General features: G+C 43.2%; 1 protein-coding gene across 3 annotated transcripts in view; it reads left to right on the forward strand.

Moving 5' to 3' along the window:
- KATNA1 (katanin catalytic subunit A1) overlaps positions 1–24,908 on the forward strand; it is a 66,920-nt gene that overhangs the window by 37,442 nt on the left and 4,570 nt on the right. For 2 of the 3 annotated variants that reach the window (XM_025381875.1, XM_025381876.1), the window contains exons 5-7: positions 18,396–18,517; positions 20,134–20,239; positions 21,743–21,901. In XM_025381875.1, coding sequence (XP_025237660.1) covers positions 18,396–18,517; positions 20,134–20,239; positions 21,743–21,901 — 387 coding nt within the window. The remainder of the gene's footprint in view (positions 1–18,395; positions 18,518–20,133; positions 20,240–21,742; positions 21,902–24,908) is intronic. The other variant, XM_025381877.1, reaches the window with a different exon arrangement.

Genomic DNA, 24,908 nt, shown 5'->3' on the forward strand with positions numbered 1-24,908 from the left:
TGGATGAAATGTTCCGTATAAATACCTGTTAGGTCCATTTGGTCTAAAGTGCTGTTTAAATGGAGTGTTTATTTGATGATTTTCTGTCTAAATGATCTATCTAATGCTGAGAGTGGGGTGTTAAAGTCCCTATTATTGTATTGGAGTCTATCCCTCCCTTTAGATCTAAATATTTGCTTTATATTTGTGGTTGCTTCAATGTTGGGTGCATAGATATTTACAATTGTTATATCTTCTTGCTGAATTGATGCATTTATCATTGTATTATGACAGTCTTTGTCTTACAGTTTTTGACTTAAAAGTTTATTTCATTTAAGTATAGCAGCTCCTGCTTGTTTTTGGTTTCTTTCTGTGTGGAGTATCTTTTTCCAGTCCTTCACTTTCTTTCAACATGTGTCTTTACAGGTGAAGTGAGTTTCTTGTAGTTTCTTCTTATATTTGAATAAAGTTTTTAAAAGTCTATTTAGTCATTTTTTAATTGGGGAATTTAATCTGTTTACATTCAAGGTTATTAATAGGTGAGGACTTACTCCTGTCATTTTGCTAACTTTTCCTGGTTGTTTTGTATATCTTTTGTTCCTTTCTTCTCTCTTATTATTAGTGCAGTTTGGTCTGTAGTGATAAGGTTTGATTGTTTTATCTTTCTCCTTTGTATATCTGCTGTTCCAGTGCATTTTATACTTCTGCATGTTTTCATGATGGTGATTATCATCTTTTCCCTTCCAGATGTACATACCTTTGAGCATTTCTTGTAAGGCTGGTCTAGTAGTGATGAGTTCCCTTGGGTGTTTGTTGTGTTGTGTTGTGTTTTTGCTTGGAAAAGACTATTTCTCCCTCATTGCTGAAGGATAGATTTGCTGGATGATTTTTTTTTTTTTTTCTTCTAGCATGTTGAATAGTCATCCCCTTCTCTCCTGACCTGCAGGGTTTCTCCTGTTAGTCTAAAGGGGATTCCTTTATACGTGACTTGATGCTTTTCTCTTGGCTGTTTTTAGAATTCTCACTTTGCCTTTGACTTTTGACAATTTGGCTATAATATACCTTGGGGAAGACCTTTTTGGGTTGAATCTATTTGGAGCTTTTGAGCTTTCAGGCTCTAGATATCCATATTTTCCCCCAGACTTGGGAAATTTTCAGCTATTATTTTATTAAATAGATTTTCTTTTCTTTTTTTTTTTTTTTTTTCTGAGACAAGTCTTGCTTGTTGCCCAGCTGGAGTGCAGTGGAGCGATCTTGGCTCACTGCAGCCTTTACCTCCCAGGTTCAAACAATTCTCTCCTGCCTCAGCCTCCCAAGTAGTTGGGATTATAGGCTTGCACCACCACGCCTGGCTAATTTTGTATTTTTAGTAGAGACGGGGTTTCTCCATGTTGGCCAGTCTGGTCTCGAACTCCTGACCTCAAGTGATCTGCCTGCCTCGGCCTCCCAAAGTGGTGGGATTACAGGCGTGACCCACCGCACCTGGCATATACTTTATTTTTAGTAGAGACGGGGTTTCACCATGTTGGCCAGGCTGGTCTCGATCTCCAGACCTCAGGTGATCCTCCCACCTTGGCCTCCCAAAGTGCTGGGATTAGAGGTGTGAGCCACTGTGCCTGGCCTATGTAGGTTTTCTATGCCTTTTCTCATTTCTTTTTTTTATGGAATTTCCATAATAAGAAATGCGTTCACATAATGGTGTCCCAGACATCTTACGAATGAGCTTTCTTTACTCTTTTCATTCTTCTTTTTCTCCGATTTCAAACAACCCATCTTGAAGTTCAAAGATTTTTTTTCTGCTTGATCAGTTTTGTGGTTGAAACTCTCTATTCTGTTTTTTAATTTCATTAATTGAATCCTTCAGCTGCAAGATACGTGGTTTTTTGTTTGTTTGTTTGTTTGTTTGTTTTGAGACAGAATGTCGCTCTCACCCAGGCTGAAGTGCAGTGCGATCTCGGCTCACTGCAAGCTCCGCCTCCTGGTTCCATGCCGTTCTCCTGCCTCAGCCTCCCGAGTAGCTGGGACTACAGGTGCCACCACCACGCCCAGCTAATTTTTTAAAAAATTATTTTTAATAGAGAGGGGGTTTCACTGTGTTAGCCAGGATGGTCTCGATCTCCTGACCTCGTGATCCGCCCGCCTCGGCCTCCCAAAGTGCTGGGATTACAGGCGTGAGCCACCGTGCCTGGCCTGTTTTGTTTTTTTTTAATTATGATATCTGTCACTTTGTTGAATTTCTCCTTTATATCATGAATTGTTTTTCTTATTTTGTTGAATTGTCTGTCTGTATTTTTTAGTATCTTATTGAGTGTCCTTAAAATATTTTTCTTTCCTGGCATTTGTTGATTTCCTTTTTATTGGGGTCTATTACTAGACGGTTATATTATTCAGGTGGCATCATATTTTCTTGTTTTTTTTTTATGTTTCTTGTCTCCCTGCACTGATGTCTGCACATCTGGTGGAGTAATTGCCTCTAGAACCACTCTTCTAGTGAAAGACTTTCATCTGTAGTTGGATCTTAGTATGCCAGTTGGGAAGAGTGTGGTTACTCTCTTTCCTTGCAGGTGCTGCAGTGGTATGGTCTCTGTGCAACTTCTTCAGCTGCTTTCAAAATCAGCAATAATGGCAGACACCTCAGTGTTCTAGGCTGTAGAAGTTGGTGGCAGTAACTACGGTTGTTGATGTCCTTGGTGGCAAGGGCTTTTGGAGTCTTCATGTTTTCCCCTCAGTGGGGGGACTTAGCCAAGGGGATCGTTCTAATGGTGTCAGATCTGACATGGTCTCCAAGCAGCTGCAGAGGAGCTGGGTTCCAGGTGCAGATGCTTGGATTGGCTGTAGGACTGAGGTCCTAGGCTCAGGGTCTTGTGAACCCATTGTGCTACCTGGGTCTTGATATGCTGGTTTGCTTTCTGTGGCAAAATTGGATGTAGGTTGACCACAGAGCCAGTATCTGAGACTATGAACCATTCTCTAGCAGCTTGGGTCCCGGGGGCTGGGATGCAGCTATAATTCTATCCCTGGAGGGCAGGGTACAGCTCTGACCTGATTCCAGGAAGAAGAGGTACTCTGCGAGTTTGGGCCCAGAGACCAGGGTATGGCCTCTGCAATTCAGGAACCTGAGCCAATAGAGCACAGTGACAATAGGGGATGAGGCATTGTATACTGGTGAGTCTAGACCCTGGGATGGTGGCACTTGGCAGTCTTCTAGACTCCATGAGGCCAGGTGGAGCCATTGCTGTGCTGCTTCTTAGGGCCCAGATAACAGCTGTGTTCTACCATTCTGAGGCATTTGCCATCCCTGTACTTGGCCTCACAGAGTCTGGATACAGGATGTGGCAGCAACTGGGGAGAGGTATATACGGCCCCTGTACCATGACACTGTTCCCTCAGCCCCTAGAGATAGGGTGCAGCAGTAACTGAGAGTGGTAGATGGAGGAGCTCGGCCAGCGCACACGTCCTCAGGAGGGAGTACATTACTTTAGATCTGAGAGGGGGCAGGGACAGGGCGAGGTAGATTGGCCCATGGGGATGGGCCTAACAGCTACTCACAGCTCAGCTTGGGGATGTCAGGCCACCAGGCAGGGGTGGATCAGGGGCAGCTTAGCCTCAAGGAGGAGGAGGTGCCCTGGCTACCCGCCCCATTTCAAGACACACTCCAGCAGTAGTTCTAGTTCCACAGTGGTGTAGCATAGTAGCTGCATGGGCCACTGTGGGTGAGACAGTGCCTGCTCCCCTGGGAGGGGCACAGCTCTGTGGACTCCAGGTAGCTCCCTCAGCTGGGCTTAGTTCCTGTGAGGACTGCAGAGGACCCCACTGGCGTGACTGTGGGTGCCCAAGTTGTTGAGGGGGCTGCTGGGATCCGCTTGCTACCTTTTCAGCACAGGAAGCTCCTCCTGGTTCCCAGCTGATCCCAGCTGGGGGATGACTGGTGGAGGCCTCGTGTTGCCTTGTTTTTGTACAGCTATCCTGAGTTTCTATGCTCACTTGGGTTTCTGTTACTCCTTTGATGACTCCTGTGCTCTCCTGTAGTTATTTTCATTGAAATGTAGCTGTTTATTTATTGTTTTGGCTGCCCTTGTTGGGATGTAGGGATAAGCACAAAGGACTTCTAGTTAACCATCTTGCTGACATCACTCCAACATTGCTTTGTTAGAAGCTAAAGTCATCAGAAATTAAAGCAAAAGTGTATAGAATAGGTATTCTTTCCAAGTTAGTGTGTGTTTGTTGAAAATATGTGCCCAGGCTACTGTTGAGAAAATTACATTTCAGAATACCACACTAATATGAGTCTTCTAATTCATAAACATGGTTTGTATCTTCATTTATTCAGATCATTGATTTCTTTCATCAGTGTTTTATAGTTCTTTTTTGTTTTTTTTTTTTTTTTTTTGAGACAGTCTTGCTCTGTCACCAGGCTGGAGTGCAGTGTTGCGATCTCAGCTCACTACAACCTCCGTTTCCTGGGTTCAAGCGATCCTCCTGCCTCAGCCTCCCAAGTAGCTGGGACTACAGGCATGTGCCACCATGCCCAGCTAATTTTATGTTTTATTTTTTGAGACGGAGTTTCATTCCGTCACCCAGGCTGGAGTGCAGTGGCGCAATCTCAGCTCACTACAACCTCCGTTTCCCGGGTTCAAGCGATCCTCCTGCCTCAGCCTCCTAAGTAGCTGGGACTACAGGCACGTGCCACCATGCCCAGCTAATTTTATGTTTTATTTTTTGAGACAGAGTTTCATTCTGTTGCCCAGGCTGGAGTGCAGTGGCACGATCTCGGCTCACTGCAACCTCCATCTCTCCTGGGTTCAAACGATTCTCCTGCCTCAGCCTCCCAAGTAGCTGAGATGACAGATGCAAGCCACCATGTCCAGCTAATTCTTGTGTTTTTTAGTAGAGACAGGGTTTCACCATATCGGTCACACTGGTTTCGAACTCCTGACCTTAGGTGATCCCCCTTCCTCAGCCTCCCAAAATTCTGGGATTACAGGCGTGAGCCACAGCGCCTGGCAATTTTTTGTATTTGTAGTAGAGGCAGGGTTTCACCGTGTTGGCCAGGATAGTCTTGATCTCTTGACCTCGTGATCTGCCAGCCTCGGCCTCCCAACGTGCTGGGATTACAGGCGTGAACCACTGTGCCTGGCCAGTGTTTTATAGTTTTTAGCACATGTCATATATGTATATGTCTTGTTAGATTTTATACCTAAGTATTTCATTTTTTAAGTGATTATAAACAGTGTTGTATTTTAAATTTCAGTGTCTGTATGTTAATTGCTAAGCTATAGAAATTCAATTGAGTTTTAAAAATTATTTATTTTTTAAAAGTTGTGGTAAAATATACATAACATAAAATTTACCATTTAAAATATTTCAAGTGTGCAGTTAAGTGGTATTAAGTAGTACATTCACATGTTCCACTAGTTGTGGAATCATCACTACTCTCTATCCACAGAACATTTTTTATTTTCCAAAACTGAAACACTACACCCATTAAAGTTGTCATTCTTATTCTCCCCCTCATCCCCACCCTTGGTAACCACCATTGTGTTTCTCTGTGAATTTGACTACTCTAGGTACCTCATCTGAGTGGAATCATGCAGTATTTTCCCTTTTGTGACTTACTCATTTTACTCAGCATAGTGTTTTAGGGATTTTGCCATGTTGTAGTATGTCCAAATTTCCTTTTTAAGGCTGAGTGATACTCCATTGCATGTATATTTCATGCTTTATCATTCATTTGTTGATGTACACTTGGGTTGCTCTCACTGTTTGGCTTTTGCGAATAATGCTGCTATGAATATGGGTGCACAGATATTTCTTCCAGACTCTGCTTTTAAGATTTTTAGATATATACAAGAAGTGGATTTGCTGGGTCATATGGTAATTCCATTTTTAATTTTTTTTTTTTTGAGACGGAGTCTTGTTCTGTTTCCCAGGCTGGAGTGCAATGGTGTGATCCTGGCTCACCGCACCCTCCGCTTACTGGGTTCAAGTGATTCTCCTGCCTCAGCCTCCCAAGTGTCTGGGATTACAGGCACCCACCCCCATGCCTGGCTAATTTTTTTAGTAGAGACGGGGTTTCACCATGTAGGCCAAGCTGGTCTTGAACTCTTGACCTCAGGTGATCTGCCCAACTTGGCCCCCAGAAGTGCTGGGATTACAGGCATAAGCCACTGCATCCGGCCTCATTTTTAATCTTTTGAAAAATGACAAAACTGTTTTCCACAGTGGCTGCACCATTTTGCATTCCCACCAGGATTACAATTTCTCTACATCCTCATCAATGCTTGTTATTTTTGGGTTTCTTTGATAACAACCATGTAATTGGGTGTGAAGTAGTATCTCATTGTGGTATCGATTTCCATTTTTCCAGTCATATAGTTGACTTTTTTCCCAATGATATAGTTGACTTTTGTATATAGTAAAATGCACATAACATAAAATTTGCCATTTTAACGGTTTTTAAGTGTAGAGTGCAGTTGTACTAAGTGCATTAACATCGCTATGCAGCCATCATAACCATTCCTTTTCAGATCTCTTCATCTTACAAAACTGAAACTTCATACCCATTAAACAATAACTCACCATTCACCCTCCCTCCAGCCATGGGCAGCTACCCTTCTACTTCCTGTCTCTGTGAATTCGGCTACTTATGTAAGTGGATCATATAGCATTTGTCTTTTCGTGACAGGCTTATTTATAGCCGTCCCTGGTATCTTTAGTTACTGTTTGTGTGGAGTATCTTTTTTCATTCTTAACACTTTTAACCTATGTGTGTGTCTAGATCTAAAGTGTCTCTTGTAGACAACATATAGTTGGTTCATGTTTTTTTTTTTGAGACGGAGTCTTGCTCTGTCACCCAGGCTGGAGTGCAGTGGCCGGATCTCAGCTCACTGCAAGCTCCGCCTCCCGGGTTTACGCCATTCTCCTGCCTCAGCCTCCAAGTAGCTGAGAGTACAGGCGCCCACCACCTCGCCCGGCTAGTTTTTTGTATTTTTTTTAGTAGAGACGGGGTTTCACCATGTTAGCCAGGATGGGCTCGATCTCCTGACCTCGTGATCCACCCGTCTCGGCCTCCCAAAGTGCTGGGATTACAGGCTTGAGCCACTGCGCCCGGCTGGTTCATGTTTTTTTATTTTAAAATTTATTTTATTAATTTTAGAGGCCGGGCGCGGTGGCTCAAGCCTGTAATCCCAGCACTTTGGGAGGCCGAGACAGGTGGATCACGAGGCCAGGAGATCGAGACCATCCTGGCTAACACGGTGAAACCCCGTCTCTACTAAAAAATACAAAAAACTAGCCGGGCATGGTGGCGGGCGCCTGTAGTCCCAGCTACTCGGAGGCTGAGGCAGGAGAATGGCGTGAACCTGGGAGGCGGAGCTTGCAGTGAGCTGAGATCCGGCCACTGCACTCCAGCCTGGGCGACAGAGCGAGACTCCGTCTCAAAAAAAAAAAAAAAAAAAAAAAAATTTTAGAGACAGGGTCTCACTGCGTTGCCCAGACTGGAGTACAGTAAATATTCACAGTGTGCTATATCATAATGCACTAAAGCCTCAAACTCCTGAGTTCCAGTGATCTGCCCCGCTTCCCCCACCAGCTGAGACTGTAGGTGCACACCCTGTCGGTTTTTTATCCATTCTGCCAGTTTGTCTTTTGATGGGAGGGTTTCATCCATTTAAGGTAATTACTGATAAGGAGGGACTTCTGTTATTTCAGTTTTTTATATGCCTATCCATCTTTTTCCTTAATTTTCTACATTAGTGGCCGGGGATGGTGCTTATGCCTGTAATCCTAGCACTTTGGGAGGCCGAGACAGACGGATTGCCTGAGCTCAGGAGTTTGAGACCAGCATGGACAAGATGGTGAAACCCCTCTCTACTAAAATAGAAAAAATCAACTGGGCGTGGTGGCGTGTGTCTGTAATCCCAGCTACTCAGGAGGCTGAGGCACGAGAATCGCTTGAACCCGGGAGGCAGAGGTTGCAGTGAGCCAAGATTGCACCACTGCACCCCAGCCTAGATGACAGCGTAAAACTCCGTCTCAAAAAAAAAATAAAAATAAAAAAATAATTTTCTACTTACTGTCTTCTTTTGTGTTTAGTTGTTTTTTGTTTTTTGTTTTCTTGAGATGGAGTTTTGCTCTGTCACCCAGCCTGGAGTGCAGTGGCGCGATCTCAGCTCACTGCAACCTCAGCCTCCCGGGTTCAAGCGATTCTCCTGCATCAGCCTCCTGCATAGCTGGGATTACAGCCACATGTCAACATACCCAGCTAATTTTTGTATTTTTAGTGGAGACAAGGTTTCACGATGTTGGTCAGGCTGGTCTCAAACTCTTGACCTCAAGTGATTCGCCCGCCTCGGCCTTCCAAAGTGCTGGGATTATGGGCGTGAGCCACCACACCAGGCCATTTAGTTGATTTTTTGCAGTGAAATGTTTTAATTCCCTTCTCATTTTCTTTTGTGTATATTTGTATATTTTATAGCTGTTTTCTTTATGGTCTCCATGTTTCTCAGGCCGGAATATGGTGGCAGGATCATAGCTACTTGTAGACTCAAGTTTCTGGGCTCAAGCGATCCTCCCACCTTAGTCTCCTGAGTAGCTGGGACTACAGGTGTACACCTCCAAGCCTGGCTGATGTTTTCCATCTTTTTTGTTGAGACAGGGTCTCACTGTGTTGCCCAGGCTTGTCTCAAACTCCTGGCCTTAAGCAATCCTTGCATTTCAGCCTCTCAAAGTACTGGGATTACAAGCATAAGCCAACCATGTGTGACTCACAGAGACTTTAAAAATTCCCCTGTGTGTAGTTACTTTTGATTTTCCTAGACTTTAAATGTCTGTTTCCCCAAAAGGGAAAAAAGAGAAAAATGAAGGGATGGGGGAAATAAAAGGTCGGTGGCCCTTTAACTCTCAGGAAGTTGCTTCAGCCTGAGGGGGAAGGGCTTGCAACAGGGGGAGGAGGGGTGCAACCATAGCTGCCCCCCATGACTGCAAGGTCAGAAGCTGCATTTGGCAATCAAAACACAAATATCCAGTTTTTGGAGGACCGGGTCCTTTTTGACCATCCTGGCTCCTGTGAAATGCCTGCAGACTCCTCCAGGAACACGTGTACAGTTGCCCACTAAGGTACTAGGGGCTGAGAAGTTTATTCCGTTTTGTGCTGCTATCACAGAATACCACAGACTGGGTAATTTATAAAGAACAGAATTTTTTTCCCTCACAGTTTGGAGGCTAGGAAGTCCAAGATCAGGGCGCGGCCATGTTCAGTTGTTTGGTGAGGGCTGTATCCTCTGGAGTGGAGGAATACTTTGTTCTCACATGGCTGAAGGAAGAAGGCAGGAAACCCAAATGCTGTCTGATGCCTCTCTATAAGGGCCTTACTCCCATTCATGAGTAAGGAACCCTTGTGGCATAATCCCCTCTCAAAGGCCCAGCTTTTAATACTAACACATTAGCTATTGAGTTTCAACACCTTGCTTTTGGAAGGACACATTAAAACCATAGCAGTAGCTGGGCTGAAATTAACCAAAATTAACCATAATTTGTCATTTACCATCCAGGTTTCCCCCTGGAAGTTGCATTCCTCCCAGTAGACTCCAAAGTTCCTAAATAGTTGCATCAGACAGATTCTGCGGGTGCAGTTTTTGTTTAGGTGGAGATACAGATTCTTGATGCTTCCTACTCTGCCAGTCTTCCACTATCCTGTCCCAAGAATGGATTTTTATGTTTATCTTCTATCTTGTCACCTCAATACTATGCTAGAATTGTTCATTCTAGGAGAATTTTTGTAGATTCCTTAGTATTTTCTTTGTGGACAATTATGTTATCTGCAAATATTTCTGTATTTTTGGATTTCTATGCCTTTATTTCCTCTTCTTAACTTACTGCATTGGCTAGAACTTCCAGTACTGTGTCAAATAAGAGTGACAAAGTAGATGTCCTTTCTGTGTTCCTGATTTTAGGAGGAAAGAATTCAGTGTTTCATCATAGAGAGTATAATGTTAGCTCTAGGTGTTTTTGTAGATGCTCTTCTTTTTTTTTTTTTTTTTTTTTTTTTGAGACAGAGTCTCGCTCTGTCGCCCAGGCTGGAGTGCAGTGGCACGATCTCCGCTCACTGCAAGCTCCGCCTCCTGGGTTCACGCCATTCTCCTGCCTCAGCCTCCTGAGTAGTTGGGACTACAGGCACCTGCTACCATGCCTGGCTAATTTTTTATGTTTTTAGTAGAGACGAGGTTTCACCATGTTAGCCAGGATGGTTTTGTAGATACTCTTTATCAGGTTGAGGATATTCCCTTTAAATTCTATTTTTCTGAGAGCTTATGTCCTGAATGGGTATTCAGTTTTAGCACATGCTTTTCTGCATTTGTTGCATGATCACACGGGTCTTTTTCTTTAGTCTCTTAATATAGTGGATTATATTAATTAATTTTTGAACATTGAACTAGTCTTATGTCCCTGGAATAATTCTCACTTGATCATGGTATGTAATTCTTTTTATATCTTGCTGGATTCTATTTGGTAATATTTTGTTAACAGTTTTTGCATCTGTGTATTCATGAATGATACTAGTCTATATAGTTTTTGCTTTGTTTTGTTTTTTGGAACTGTCTTCATCTGATTTCAGCATCAGGGTAATATAGCCTTTTATGAAATGAATTGAGAAATGTTCCTTCTGTGCTCTGGAAGAGTTTGTATAGAATTGATTTAATTCTTTAAAAAAAAACTTTTTTTTGAGACAGGGTCTCACTCTGTCACCCAGACTGGAATACAGTGGTATGATCTTGGCTCACTGCAACCTCCTCCTCCTGGGTTCAAGAGATTCTTGTGCTTCAGCCTCCCGAGTAACTGGGATTACAGATGCGTGCCACCATGCCCTGCTACTTTTTTTGTATTTGTAGTAGAGACAGGGTTTCACCATGTTGGCCAGGCTGGTCTTGAACTCCTGACCTCAGGTGATCCACCCGCCTTGGCCTCCCAAAGTGCCAGGATTACAGGTGTGACCGCCGCGCCCAGCCTTAATTCTTTTTTAAATGTTTCTACAATGAAACCACCTGGGCTTGAATATTTCTTTGAAACTATGAATCACCTTCGTTAATAGTTATGGCACTGTTCAGATTATCTTCTTTTATTGGTGAGTTTTGGTAGAGACGGGGTTTCACCATGTTGGCCAGGCTGGTCTTGAACTCCTGACCTCAGGTGATACACCCACCTCAACCTCCCAAAGTGCTGGGATTACAGGCATGAGCCACCATGTCTAGCCATATTCCTTATTCTTTAAGTGCTTGCAGGTCTATAATGATAGCTCCTTTTTCATTCCTGATATCAGTAATATGTGTTCTCTGTCCTTTTTGCATTGCCAGTATTGCTAGAGGTTTGTCAGTTTTTAATCTTTTTAAAAGACTCCTTTGTTTCATTGATTTTTCTCTATGGTTATTCTGTTTTTAACTTTATTGCTTTTTGCTCTTATCAATATCCTTTTCTTTTCTTTTCTTTTCTTTTTGAGACAGAGTTTCACTCTTGTTGCCCAGACTGGAGTGCAATAGCATGATCTCAGCTCACTGCAACCTCCGCCTCCCAGGTTCAAGTGATTCTCCTGCCTCCGCCTCCTGAGTAGCTGAGATTACAGGCCCCCGCCACCATGCTCAGCTAATTTTTGTGTTTTTAGTACAGCCAGAGTTTCACCGTGTTGGGCAGGCTGGTCTCAAACTCTTGACCTCAGGCTGTCCCTCCTGCCTTGGCCTCCCAAAGTGCTGAGATTACAGGCATGAGCCACTGCCCCTGGCCTAATATTTTCCTTTTTAGCTTTGAGTTTATTTTGTTCTTTTCTACATTCATGAGGTAAAAGCTTAAATGATTATTTGAGACTTTTTTTCTGAGATGGAATCTTGCTCTGTTGCCCAGGCTGGAGTGCAATGGTGCAGTCTTGGCTCACTGCAACCACCTTCCAGGTTCAAGCAATTCTCCTCCCTCAGTCTCCTGAGTAGCTGGGACTACAGGAGTGGAACACCATGCCCAGCTAATTTTTGTATTTTTAGAAGAGATGAGGTTTTGCCATGTTGGCCAGGCTGGTCTCAAATTCCTGACCTCGGGTGATCCACCTGCCTTGGCCTCCCAAAGTGCTGGGATTACAAGTGTGAGCCACTGCGCCCCGCCTGAGACTTTTTTTTCTTATCTAACATATGCATTTAGTGCTCTAAATTGCCCTCTCAGCACTGATTTAACTGTGTCCCAGAAATTTTGATAAGTTGTATCTTTATTTTCCTTCAGGTCAGTGTGTTCTTTGATAGCCACTGAGACTTCCTCTTTGACCTGGATTATTTAGTAGCGTGTTGTTTAGTTTCCAATTGTGTGGAGATTTTCTTGTTTTCTTCCTGTTACTGATTTCTAGTTTGAATCTTTTGTGCTTTGAGAATATATTTCGCATAATTTCAATTTTTAAAAAACTTGTCTAAGTTTGTTTTTGGCTCAAGACATGGTCTGTTTTGGTATATGTTCTGTGAACACTTGAAAAGAGTGTGTATGTTGCTGTTGTGAGGTGGAATTTTCTATAAATGTCTGTTGGATCCTTTGGATGGTGGTGTTGCTGAGCTCTATATCCTTGCTGATTTTTTTTTTTTTTTTGAGATAGGGTCTGTGTTGCCCAGGCTGGAGTGCAGTGGCACCGATCATAGCTCAGTGCGACCTTGAACTCCTTAGGCTCAAGGGATCTTCCTGACTCAGTCTCCCAAGTAGCTGGGACTACAGATGTGTGCTACCACACCTGGCTAATTTTTTAATTTTTATTTTGCAGAGACAGGATTTTTTTTTTTTTTTTTGAGACAGAGTTTCGCTCTTGTTGCCCAGGCTGGAGTACAATGGCGCGATCTCGGCTCACCACAACCTCCGCCTCCCGGGTTCTAGCGATTCTCCTGCCTCAGCTTCCCAAGTAGCTGGGATTATAGCATGTGCCACCACACTTGGCTCATTTTGTATTTTTAGTAGAGATGGGGTTTCTCCATGTTGGTCAGGCTGGTCTTGAACTCTGACCTCAGGTGATCTGCCCACCTCGGCCTCCCAAAGTGCTGGGATTACAGACATGAGCCACCGCCCCCAGCCCATGTTTTTTTTTTTTTGAAATGGAGTCCAGGCTGAAGTGCAGTGGCGTGATCTCAGCTCACTGCAATTTGTGCCTGCCGGGTTCAAGCAATTCTCCTGCCACAGCCTCCCAAGTAGCTGGGATTACAGGTGCCCGCCACTGTGCCCCACTAATTTTTGTATTTTTAGTAGAGACGGGGTTTCACTGTATTGGCCAGGCTGGTCTCAAACTCCTGACCTCATGACCTGCCCGCCTCGGCCTCCCAAAGTGCTGGGATTACAGGCGCGAGCCTCCACACCTGGCCGAGACAGGATCTTATTTTATTGCCCAAGCTGGTCTTGAAGTCTTGGGCTCAAGCAGTCTTGCCACCTTGGCCTCCCAAAGTGCTAAGATTATAAGGCGTGGGCCACCGCACCTGGCCTGAGTTTTTTTCTTGAAAAAATCCTTTTTTTTTTTTTTTCTTAAAAAATACTATGCCACTACTTCCTCTGGCTTGCTTTTCTGAGAAGAAATCTGCTTTCATCCAAATTGTTTTTCCCAATAAGCAAGGTGTTGATATTCTTTCATTGCTTTCAATTTTTTCTTTGTCTTTAGTTTTCAGAAATTAAAGTATAATGTGTGTTGGCATGGAGTCTTGGGGCCTTCTATTTGTTTCTGAGGCTATTTTTCTTCATAATGTTTCAAGTACATTCATAATTACTTATTGAAGCATGTAAAAGGCTTTAAAATCTGTCAGGAAACTCTTAACATCGCTGTCATCTTGGTCTTGGCATCTGTTGATTGTCTCTTTTAGTTTGAGATCTTCGTGGTTCTTGGTATGAGGAATTTTCTGTTGAAACCTGGACATTTTCATATTATATTACGAGACTCTAGATCTTATTTAAACCTGTTTAGCTGACTTTTCCTAACATTGCTCTGGCAGGGAGAATAGGGATGCCACCACTGCCGGGTGGGGATGGAAGTTCAGGTTCTCCAGCCAGCCTCTGTCGGCACCTGCCTAGGGGCAGAGGCCTTCTCATTACCCCTGAGCTGTGGTGGAAGTTCTCCACACGCTCTCCAGAGACACTGTGGTTGGGGAGTGGAAGTCCAGGTTCCCTCTATGATGTCCAGTGACTGTGGCGGGGAGGGGTGGGAGAGAGGAGAACATGCAGGGGCTCTTGTTCATTTCACTCTTGGGAATGAAAGTTTCAGCTTCTTAGTTAGCCTCTGATTCTACCGTGGTGGGGGTTTGAGGTACCTCATTATAGGCTTCCAGAGATAGAAAGTGCTAGGTCTTCCACCCTGCCTTTGCTGCCCTGGGTGGGGCTGGGGCCACAAGTCTTTGGTGGTGCTTGACTGGAGTAGAGTGTTAATTGTCTAAAAGCTCTGTCTTGCTAGACTGCCCCTTTTCTGGTCCTTTGCCCAGAAAGAGCAAGCTTCTGTTGGGGCGTTTTTGTTTGTTCAAATTGGTATATCCAGGTTGCCGGCTCTTCAGCCCCAAGTCTGGATATTTGAAAGAAAGAAAACCCGGGGAACTCACACCATGTTTGAGATCCTTAGTGGCTCCGCTGGCTTCTTAGCACCTTTCAGAGTCCTCCTGTGTTTGTGGTATGTATAGTACCCAAGGGTTTTAGCTCTACCTAGCAGAAGAAATGCTGAAAAGTATGTTCCATCTTCCTAGAAATGAGAACCCAGCTGTCATTTTTAATTAACTCTCTTAATTGAGGGTAATGGGTTTTGTATTTATAATTTTGCCAACTTTTAAAAGAACTAGTTTGTTTTTTTTTTTTTTTGAGATGGCGTCTCACTCTGTCACCCAGGCTGGAGTGCAGTGGCGTGATCTCGGCTCACTATAACTTCTGCCTCCTGGGTTCAAGCAATTCTCCTGCCTCAGCCTCCCGAATAGCTGGGATTACAGGTGTGCGCCATCATGTCTGGCTAATTTTTGTGTTGTTAGTAGAGACGGGGTTTTATCATGTTGGCCAGGCTGGTCTCGAACTACTGACCTAAGGTAATCTGCCTGCCTCGGCCTCCCAAACTGCTGGGATTATAGGCGTGAGCCACCGAGCCCAACAAAAGAACTAGTTTTAAACCCAAGGACTTATGTCCTGATTCATCTGTCTATCTGAAACTTTATTTTGAGCGTGAAAAAAGGAGTCTAGGTCCCTTTGAATCCCTCAACTGTTTTTTTCCACTTCCTACTAGTTACTGTTTTCACTTAGAACAAGTTGTTTGTTTTTATTTGAGATGGAGTCTTGTTCTGTCACCCAGGCTGGAGTGCAGTAGTGCAATCTCAGCTCACCGTAACCTCCGCCTCCTGGGTTCAAGCGATTCTCCGGCCTCAGCCTCTTGAGTAGCTGGGACTACAGGTGTGTACCACTATGCCCAGCTAATTTTTTTGTATTTTTAGTAGAGAGGGGATTTCACCATGTTGGCCAGCCTGATCTCGAACTCCTGGCCTCAAGTGATCCACCCGCCTCAGTCTCTGTAAGCGCTAGAATTATAAGCATGAGCCACTGCACCTGGCCGGGAACAAATTATTAGATAGATGTATACCTAAAAGAAATTGTACTACTTCAACTAATTAAATAAAATCCTACTAAATATGTCAGCATTTGAAATTCCACAGCTTCCTTTGGCTGGCCTATCACAACACTGTTTCTTTTTTCTGCCAACTTGAATTTGTTTTGCTTTGTCTGCAAACATTCCCTTAGTACTGTGTTCTGTGGGAGAAAAGAAAGAGAAAGAGAAAATGCCTTATATTTGTATCTTCCCTGGCTTACAGCATGTTCCTGATAGTCAGGGACAGTGTCTTCTTTCTGTTCTCCATAGCTGCTAACACAGAACAGATACTTGTTAAATACCTCTAAATGAATAACAACTTTATAAATACTTTGAAGAAAAGATTATCTTCTCTTTTAAATGTTACACAGTTCTGGCCAGGTGTGGTGGCTCACGCCTGTAATCCCAGCACTTTGGGAGGCTGAGGTGGGTGAATCACCTGAGGTCAGGAGTTCGAGACCAGCCTGGCCAACATGGTGAAACCCCGTCTCTACTAAAAATATAAAAAGTTAGCCAGGTGTGGTGGCGCATGCCTGTAATCCCAGCTACTCGGAAGGCTGAGACAGGAGAATTGCTTGAACCTGGGAGGCAGAGGTTGCAGTGAGCCAAGATCGTGCCACTGTACTCCAGCCTGGGCAACAAGAGTGAAACTCCATCTCAAAAAAAAAAAAAAAAAATTACACAGTTCCTTCCTTGAATCTTTTAATGTTAATATTGGAGGCTCAATACACACATTGTGAAACAGATGCTTATTTGGCCATCTAGGTTAACATTTTGAATATCATAAATATTAGTTAAGTCTGGACATTAATAATGGCATTAGCACCAGTTGGCAAAGGAATCATCATGTTATGTGCAAAAAAAATGTTATGGGAATTGGGTAACAATCTTAGTACGACAGAAGAAATGTTTATTTACCCTAATGCAGGGCTTCATAAATTTTCTTGGCCTTTAAAATTCTTAAGTATCTTAATTTTTATATAGCATCTCTAGGCCAGGATACCCATCCACTTCTGAAAAATACCTATCCATTCATGAAGAAGCTAGGTTCAAACAGTTTGTGTTCTAGCAGTTTAACACCTACTGGGCCCTATTACACAGTTTCTCAAACTCTGCAGTTGGAATGGACATTCTACCCTCATTCCTTTTCCACATTGATTTTCTCTCTGTACATTTTATCACAGCAACTGCCCAAAACCCAGCTTCACAAAAATATGGCATTATTGAGGCCGGACGGAGTGTCTCACACCTGTAATCCCAGCACTTTGGGAGGCCAAGGTGGGCGGATCACTTGAGGTCAGCAGTTCGAGACTAGCCTGGCCAATGTTCTGAAACCCCGTCTCTACTAAACATAATTAGCCGGGCGTGGTGGTGCACACCTGTCATCCTACTCAGAAGGCTGAGACAGGAGAATTGTTTGAACCCAGGAGGTGGAGGTTGCAGTGAGCCAAGATCACACTACTACACTCTAGCTTGGGCAACAGAGTGAGACTCTATCTCATAAATAAATAAATAAGGCATTATTGAAGAGGATATAGCAGTCTTATGTAGGAATTGTGAACTACCTTGAGCTAGTAGTTCACACAATGTTCAACAGCTGTTGCTGTGTTTCTTTCATAAATTTAAAGTATCCCACAGTATCTTGCGAGTTTGCCATTGTGTCCTGGGTATTGAGTACATAGTTTGGGAACTGTGGCCCTAATGACTGTCATCACAGAGGGTGAGAGGAATCCCATGTAAGGACTGAGATGTGTCTTTTGGAGGGTAGTGGGAATAATGAAAAGGGATATTTTTAGGAGCATTGACGAGGGCCAAGTAGGTGTTTAAAGATTGAGCCATAGGCCGGGCGCAGTGGCTCAAGCCTGTAATCCCAGCACTTTGGGAGGCCGAGACGGGCGGATCACGAGGTCAGGAGATCGAGACCATCCTGGTGAACATGGTGAAACCCCGTCTCTACTAAAAAATACAAAAAACTAGCCAGGTGAGTGGCGGGCGCCTGTAGTCCCAGCTACTCGGGAGGCTGAGGCAGGAGAGTGGTGTAAACCCGGGAGGCGGAGCTTGCAGTGAGCTGAGATCCGGCCACTGCACTCCAGCCTGGGCAACAGAGCGAGACTCCGTCTCAAAAAAAAAAAAAAAAAAAAAAGATTGAGCCATAGTCTTGGCTAAATAAGCCAAGTCTTTAATCTGATCTCCTCTAAAGGATTGAAATACATTTTGTGTTCATCTGATATTTGCTTGTGACCACATTTATCTCAGTATTAATTTTTTTATGCTAGCCAGTTCATATGCATGGTCATTTTTATTTCCCTTTGATACTTTTGATACATCAAACCAATGTTGATATAGAAGGATGACTTAGAGTCTTTGATCCTATCCTTGTTATTGTACTATTGTGTTAGCTTTTTTTTTTTTTTTTTGGAGACAGAGTCTCGCTCTGTCACCCAGACTGGAGTGCAATGGCACGATCTTGGCTCACTGCAAGCTCTGCCTCCTGGGTTCACGCCATTCTCCTGCCTCAGCCTCCCGAGTAGCTGGGACTACAGGCGCCCGCTACCACGCCCAGCTAATTTTTTGTATTTTTAGTAGAGACGGGGTTTCACCGTGTTAACCAAGATGGTCTCGATTTCCTGACCTCATGATCCACCTGCCTCGGCCTCCCAAAGTGCTGGGATTACAGGCATGAGCTACCACACCCAGCCAAATGATGTATTAGCTTTTTAAAGGATGTCACTTGAGTCCAATCTGTGTTTCTGACTCACAGAAACAAAATAAATGAATCAAAAGCTCTTGTTTTTTTATCTTGATGTAGAACAAATCACCTGCTGCAGTAACAGAACCAGAGACAAATAAATTTGACAGCACCGGATATGATAAAGACTTAGTAGAAGCTTTGGAAAGAGATATAATTTCCCAGAATCCCAATGTTCGATGGTAAGTCATATCACAACCAAATAACTGGGTGCTGATGTTGCTTTTCGAAATGGAAAATGGAGAATGTACTGAAGAGCAGAACTTGAGGACAGACCTGGAGTATGTACAGCATGAGCATAATTTCCCTGCATTCAGCCTGTTCCAATTTTTGTCTGAGAGTCTGAGGTTTTTGTTTTTGTTTTTTAGAGACAGGTTCTCACTCTGTTGCCCAGGCTGGAGGACAGTGGCTTGATCATAGCTCACTGCAGGCTCAGACTCCTAGGCTCAAGTGATCCTCCTGTCACAGCCTTCCAAGTAGCTGGGACCATAGGTGCACACTACCACATCTAGCTAATTTTTAAAAATGTTTTGTAGAGATGGAGTCTTGATCAGGCTGGTCTTGAACTCCTGGGTTCAAGTGATCCTCCTCCCTCAGCCTCCCAAAGTGCTAGGATTACAGTCATGAGCCATTGCACCTGGCCAAGGCAATGATTTGTATATATGTGTGTTGCTTATTATCTATAGCATCCTAGAAATGTTTCTTTTATTTTCTTTTAGAGCAGTGGTTCTCAACTTTATTAATATTACATGTAATCAAAGATCTGTAATGTATTACAGTGAGTTAAAGTTAACTTTTCCACAAAGTTAGGTATATTATATTTCTGTTAAAACCTTAATGATTATTAGGTATGGGTTTGAATTATATTAAAAAATATTGGGGGCCGGGCGCGGTGGCTCACACCTGTAATCCCAGCACTTTGGAAGGCCGAGGCGGGCAGATCACATGGTCAGGAGATCGAGACCATCCTAGCTAACACGGTGAAACCCCATCTCTACTTAAAAAAAAAAACAAAAAAAAAATTAGCCGGGCATGCAGTGGGCCGAGATGGTATGGTGCCACTGCACTTCAGCCTGGACGTTAGAGTGAGACTCTGTCTCAAAAAAAAAAAAAAAATGGGGACATTAACATTTTATACAATGAAAATAGTTTTTTGTTTTGTTTTGTTTTGTTTAACAGAAATTGCCACATGTAGCAGTAGTAGTAGGTACTCTAGTGGTTGGAGATGACTTTATAGCAATCTCTATGATACTCTTTAACCTTGGCATCTACCTCTTAATAGAGCTGGAGGCAAAGCAGCTATGTTGTAGCGTGTCTTTGCCTTATACCCTTTTTATTCTTTATGCTTTTTTTTAATTAAAAAAATGGGCTAATTGTTTCTAAATCATGGAGGTTATGGAATGAGGACCATAAAAGCAGGAGTTTAAAATGAGATGACACAGAACCCTGAAGAGTGTGCCTGTAGACTATGTTCTCATGATCCAGGCTAAAAACTGTCAACTGCCAAGAACTGAAGAAAACATTGTGCTCTTTATATATCTGCTGGTTGACATAGTGGGCCTCATTGCAGTGTTAGTCCACCCGTGCTCTGAGAGAGGCTCACCATTCTGTCAGCAGCGCATATATCTGCTGGTTGACACGGTGGGCCTCATCACAGTGCATTAGTTCACCCGGGCTCAAAGAGAGGCTCACCATTCTGTCAGCAGCACAACATCGTGTGCTTCCAGTGGTTCTCATGAGTGACTGCATAGGCATGTATCATCTAAGGGGTTGTTAATAAAAATGTCCTCTCTTTCAGGGATGATATCGCTGATTTAGTAGAAGCTAAGAAGTTGCTTAAGGAAGCTGTAGTGTTACCAATGTGGATGCCTGAATTCTTTAAGGGCATTAGAAGACCATGGAAAGTAAGTTTATTACTGTGATGGCATTGTCAAAGTAAATGGCAGCATATTGATATAGACAGCCAATATTTATCTATATTGGGAAAAGTGGAGGGAGAAAGTAGAGTAAGGAAATTTTTAAATTAAAAGGTATATGTTGTGCTGCTGAGAATTTTGTTAGACCATAAGCTATTGCAAGATTTCTAGAATAAGAAATACATACAATGTGATCTTTGGAAAGTGGAATACACAGCATCAAAATTTAGAATTTGGCTGGGCGTGGTGGCTCACGCCTGTAATCCCAGCACTTTAGGAGGCCAAGGTGGGCGGATCACCTGAGGTCAGGAGTTTGAGACCAGCCTGACCAACATGGAGAAACCCCGTCTCTACTAAAAATACAAAATTAGCTGGGCATGGTGACGCGTGCCTGTAATCCCAGCTACTCGGGAGGCTGAGGCAGGAGAATTGCCTGAACCTGGGAGGCGGAGGTTGCAGTGAGCCGAGATCACGCCATTGTATTCCAGCCTGGGCAACAAGAGCAAAACTGTGTCTCAAAAAAAAAAAAAAAAAAAAAAATTAGAATTCACCCCATTTAGAATGAGCTTGTATTTGCAAATATGACCTAGTCAGCTAGTGCAGAAATGCTTATTATGTCATGTTGCATGATTGTAACCTGTATTTTGGGGATTGTTCTCAATAAATTAATGGGAAGTACCTGCATGTGATAAATACTTTTTAAAGTCATGGGCTGATCTAAAAAAAGACCATCAAAAAAGCCTTTCTTGGATTTGGAAGACACACTAATAGGTAACTCTGCATGTATGAATAGTTGTAAAAATTCTTTATACATTAAGTGATAAGCAAGATATAAAATGATAGACATACTTTGAATAAATTATATATATATATATTTTGTTTGTTTTGTTTTGAGACGGAGTCTTGTTCTGTCGCCAGGCTGGAGTGCAGTGCGATCTTGGCTCGCTGCAACCTCTGCCTTCCAGGTTGAAGCGATTCCCCTGCCTCAGCCTCCCGAGTAGCTGGGATTACAGGCACGTACCACCACGCCCAGCTAACTTTTTTTGTATTTTAGTAGAGACAGGGTTTCACGTGTTGGCCAGGATGGTCCCGATCTCCTGACCTCGTGATCTGCCTGCCTCAGCCTCTCAAAGTGCTGGGATTACAGGTGTGAGCCACCACGCCTGGCCGAATAAATTATATTTTTAAAAAACCTAATTTGTCTGAGCAAAAGGACAATCAGGATATAAATTCAGATGTTAATGGTACCTCTGTTAGGGTGTTGATATTATAAACTACTTTTTCTCATCTTTGAGTTCCAAATTTTTAATAATATGGTTATCTTCTTTTTTAATGGGAAGAGTAAATTTGTGACAAAGTTTATCTGTTTGTCTTTTATTTGTCTTGATATTATATATAAGTTGGTTGAAATTTCCTACTTAGTAATGACATTTTTATGAATTAGAACAATAGCAGATAAATCCTCTGCTTAGGCTATTATATTCGCAACAGGGAGTACTGATGGTCGGCCCACCTGGCACGGGGAAGACGCTCCTTGCTAAAGCAGTAGCTACAGAATGCAAGACAACATTCTTCAATGTCTCTTCATCAACTCTGACTTCCAAATACAGAGGAGAATCTGAGAAGCTTGTTCGTCTTCTGTTTGAAATGGTGAATGTTTGAGACAGCTCTAATGATTCCTTACCTCTCTAAAAGGGGAGAAAGAGAGCTGTAACTATCTCCAGTGTATGGAATAGTTAGGCAGGGTGCCATTTTGCCCAGAGTATGATTCGGTGTCCTTAAAGCTAGCTTTCTTTACAAACATGAATAATTAGAGTTTCTCTTTGTCTCTTTTTCTCCAGATGTAGATCCAAATCTACCAGTTTTGGGGCATGCTCACATTATGGGATCTGCATTACTAATCTTCTGTAGGAATCTGAAATTATTGTGTTTTTTAAATCAATAGGTTTAGTTATAATATGATAACCACAGTATTGTAACAATGATGCCAAAAGGTGAGAATCGTAAGTTATTGTGAAACTTAGGTTATCTCCAATCTATTAACTATATCAAATGCCTTCATTTTAATGACCTAATCTTTGGATTAGATTCTTTCTTCCACCAATACAAATCAGAGTACCAAGAGAAGAAATGTAATTCAACAAGTTCTGACAGAGTGTTTAGATTGAATTCCACAGCCTTTTAAACTTCAGACTTTGTTAAGCTTCACTGATTACTTCTTGCCTCTAAGAAACAGAGTAGTTTTATGTAATTAGGATAGAGTTATGCTATTAGTGACAAAGATGTGAATGTTTTTTTATTTTGAAATGGGTTCTCACTCTTGCCTAGGCTGATATGCAGGAGCATGATCACAACTAGCTGCAGCCGTGACCTCCCAGGCTCAAGTGATCCTCCCATCTAAGCGTCCCAAGTAGCTGGGACAATGGACATGAGCCACCACACCCAGCTAATTTTTTTTTTTTTTTTTTTTACAGATGAGGTCTTGCTGTGTTGCCCAGGCTGATCTCGAATTCCTGGGTTCAAGTGATCCTCTTGCTTCAGACTCCCAAAGTGCTGGATTTACAGGCAGGGGTCCCCAATCCTGGTCAAGACATGAATTCTATTCTTTTAAACAGGGTCTTATTCTGTCACCTAGGCTGGAGTGCAGTGTTGCAATCTCAGCTCACAGCAGCCTTCACCTCCTAGCCTCAAACGATCCTCCCACCTTAGCCTCCTGAGTAGCTGGGACTACAGATGTGCACTACCATGCCTGGCTAATTTTTGTATTTTTAGTAGAGATGAGGTTTTGCCATGTTGCCCAGGCTGGTCTTGAACTCCTGACCCCAGGTGATCTGCCCTCTTGGCCTCCCAAAGTGCTAGGATTACAGGTATGAGCCACTGTGCCTGGCCTTTTTTGGTTTTTTTGTAGAGATGAAGTCTCACTATGTTGCCCAGGCTAGTCTAGAACTCCTGGCCTCAAACAGTCCTCTTGCCTAGACCCCATAAAGTGCTGGGATTACAGGCAAGAGCCATTGTGTTCAGCTTTTTTTTTTTTTTTTAAGATAAGCTCTCACTATGTTGTACAGGTTGTAGTGCAGTGGTTATTCACAGGCACAATCATACTGTACTGCATCCTCCTCTCTAAGCCTCCCAAGTAGCTGGGACTTCAGGCGTGTACCACTGCACTCAGCTTTCAAGCCTTATTTTTATTGTCCTTAGGGTAATGAACTCTCGAGAAATTAGCCCTCATTTTTGTCATAGTTCCAGCAAAAGTCCAACGATTAATATTTGGCCTGTTTTGAGTTTCATATCTATGCCTAAACTCCTTGTTTTTGATCAGAGAATTGGAGTGCTCTGATTGGCCAGGCCTGAATAAAACCCCTGGAGCTCCAAGTAGAGTTAGCCTCTTTTAAAGGAGTGGAATAGGAATGAAAGAGGGGCCGGGCATGGTGGCTCACTCACGCCTGTAATCCCAGCACTTTGGGAGGTCGAGGCTAGCAGATCACTTGAGGTCAGGAGTTCGAGACCAGCCTGGCCAACATGATGAAACCCCGTCTCTACTAAAAATACAAAAATTAGCCGGGTATGGTCATGTGCACCTGTAATCCCAGCTACTTGGGGAGGCTGAGGCAGGAGAATCGCTTCAACCTGGGTGGCAGAGGTTGCAGTGAGCTGAGATCGTGGTGTTGCACTCCAGACTGGGAGACACAGCAAGACTCCTGTCTCAAAAGAAGAAAGAAAGAAAAAGAAAAGGAAGGAAGGAAGGAAAGGAAGTAAAGGAAGGAAGGATGATTTGCAAATGAAAAAGAGGCTTCTTTTACCAGATGTGTGCTGTGCAGGGAGAACCAATTGGTGTCCTCTACAGTACCTTCCTGGGCCAGCTAAACCCAGGACACATAGCCTTTACTTGAAGTCAGATCATTCTACATACCCTCAGTATGTGGGAAGAATCAGTCTAGTCACTTTTGCTTGGTGTGGCAACAGATTGAAATTTAATTTGTGTTGATGTAGGTTCTTTTGATAGATGGTTCCTAACTAAAATTTGAGAATGTTCTTGGATGTTTTAATGATGATTAAGTTCACTCTTTCCCTCTCCATTTCTTGAAAAAGTACAAAAATATTTATACATAGAAACCCAAGTATTGACTCTTCTTTAAAGATGAAATTATCCTGCTAGGTACAGTGGCTCATGTCTGTAATCCTAGCATTTTGGGAGGCCGAGGCAGGAAGATTGCTTAAGTCTAGGAGTTTGAGACCAGCCTGGGCAACATAAGACACCATCTCTACCAAAAAATATAAAAATAAGCCTGGTGTGGTGGCACACACCTGTAGTCCTAGCTGCTCGAGAAGTTGAGGTGAGAGGATTGCTTAAGCCCAGGAGCTCAAAGTTGAAGTGATCTAAAATCTTATCACTGCACCCCAGCCTGGATGACAGAGCAAGACCCTGCCTCTTAAGAAAAATAAATAAAAAACGGTTGCATTAGAAGCCATACTTGGCCGGGCGCGGTGGCTCAAGCCTGTAATCCCAGCACTTTGGGAGGCCGAGACGGGCGGATCACGAGGTCAGGAGATCGAGACCATCCTGGCTGACACGGTGAAACCCCGTCTCTACTAAAAAATACAAAAAAACTAGCCGGGCGAGGTGGCGGGCGCCTGTAGTCCCAGCTACTCGGGAGGC

The sequence above is a fragment of the Theropithecus gelada genome, chromosome 4, assembly GCF_003255815.1.
Source record: "Theropithecus gelada isolate Dixy chromosome 4, Tgel_1.0, whole genome shotgun sequence".
NCBI classification, from domain to species: Eukaryota; Metazoa; Chordata; class Mammalia; order Primates; family Cercopithecidae; genus Theropithecus; species Theropithecus gelada.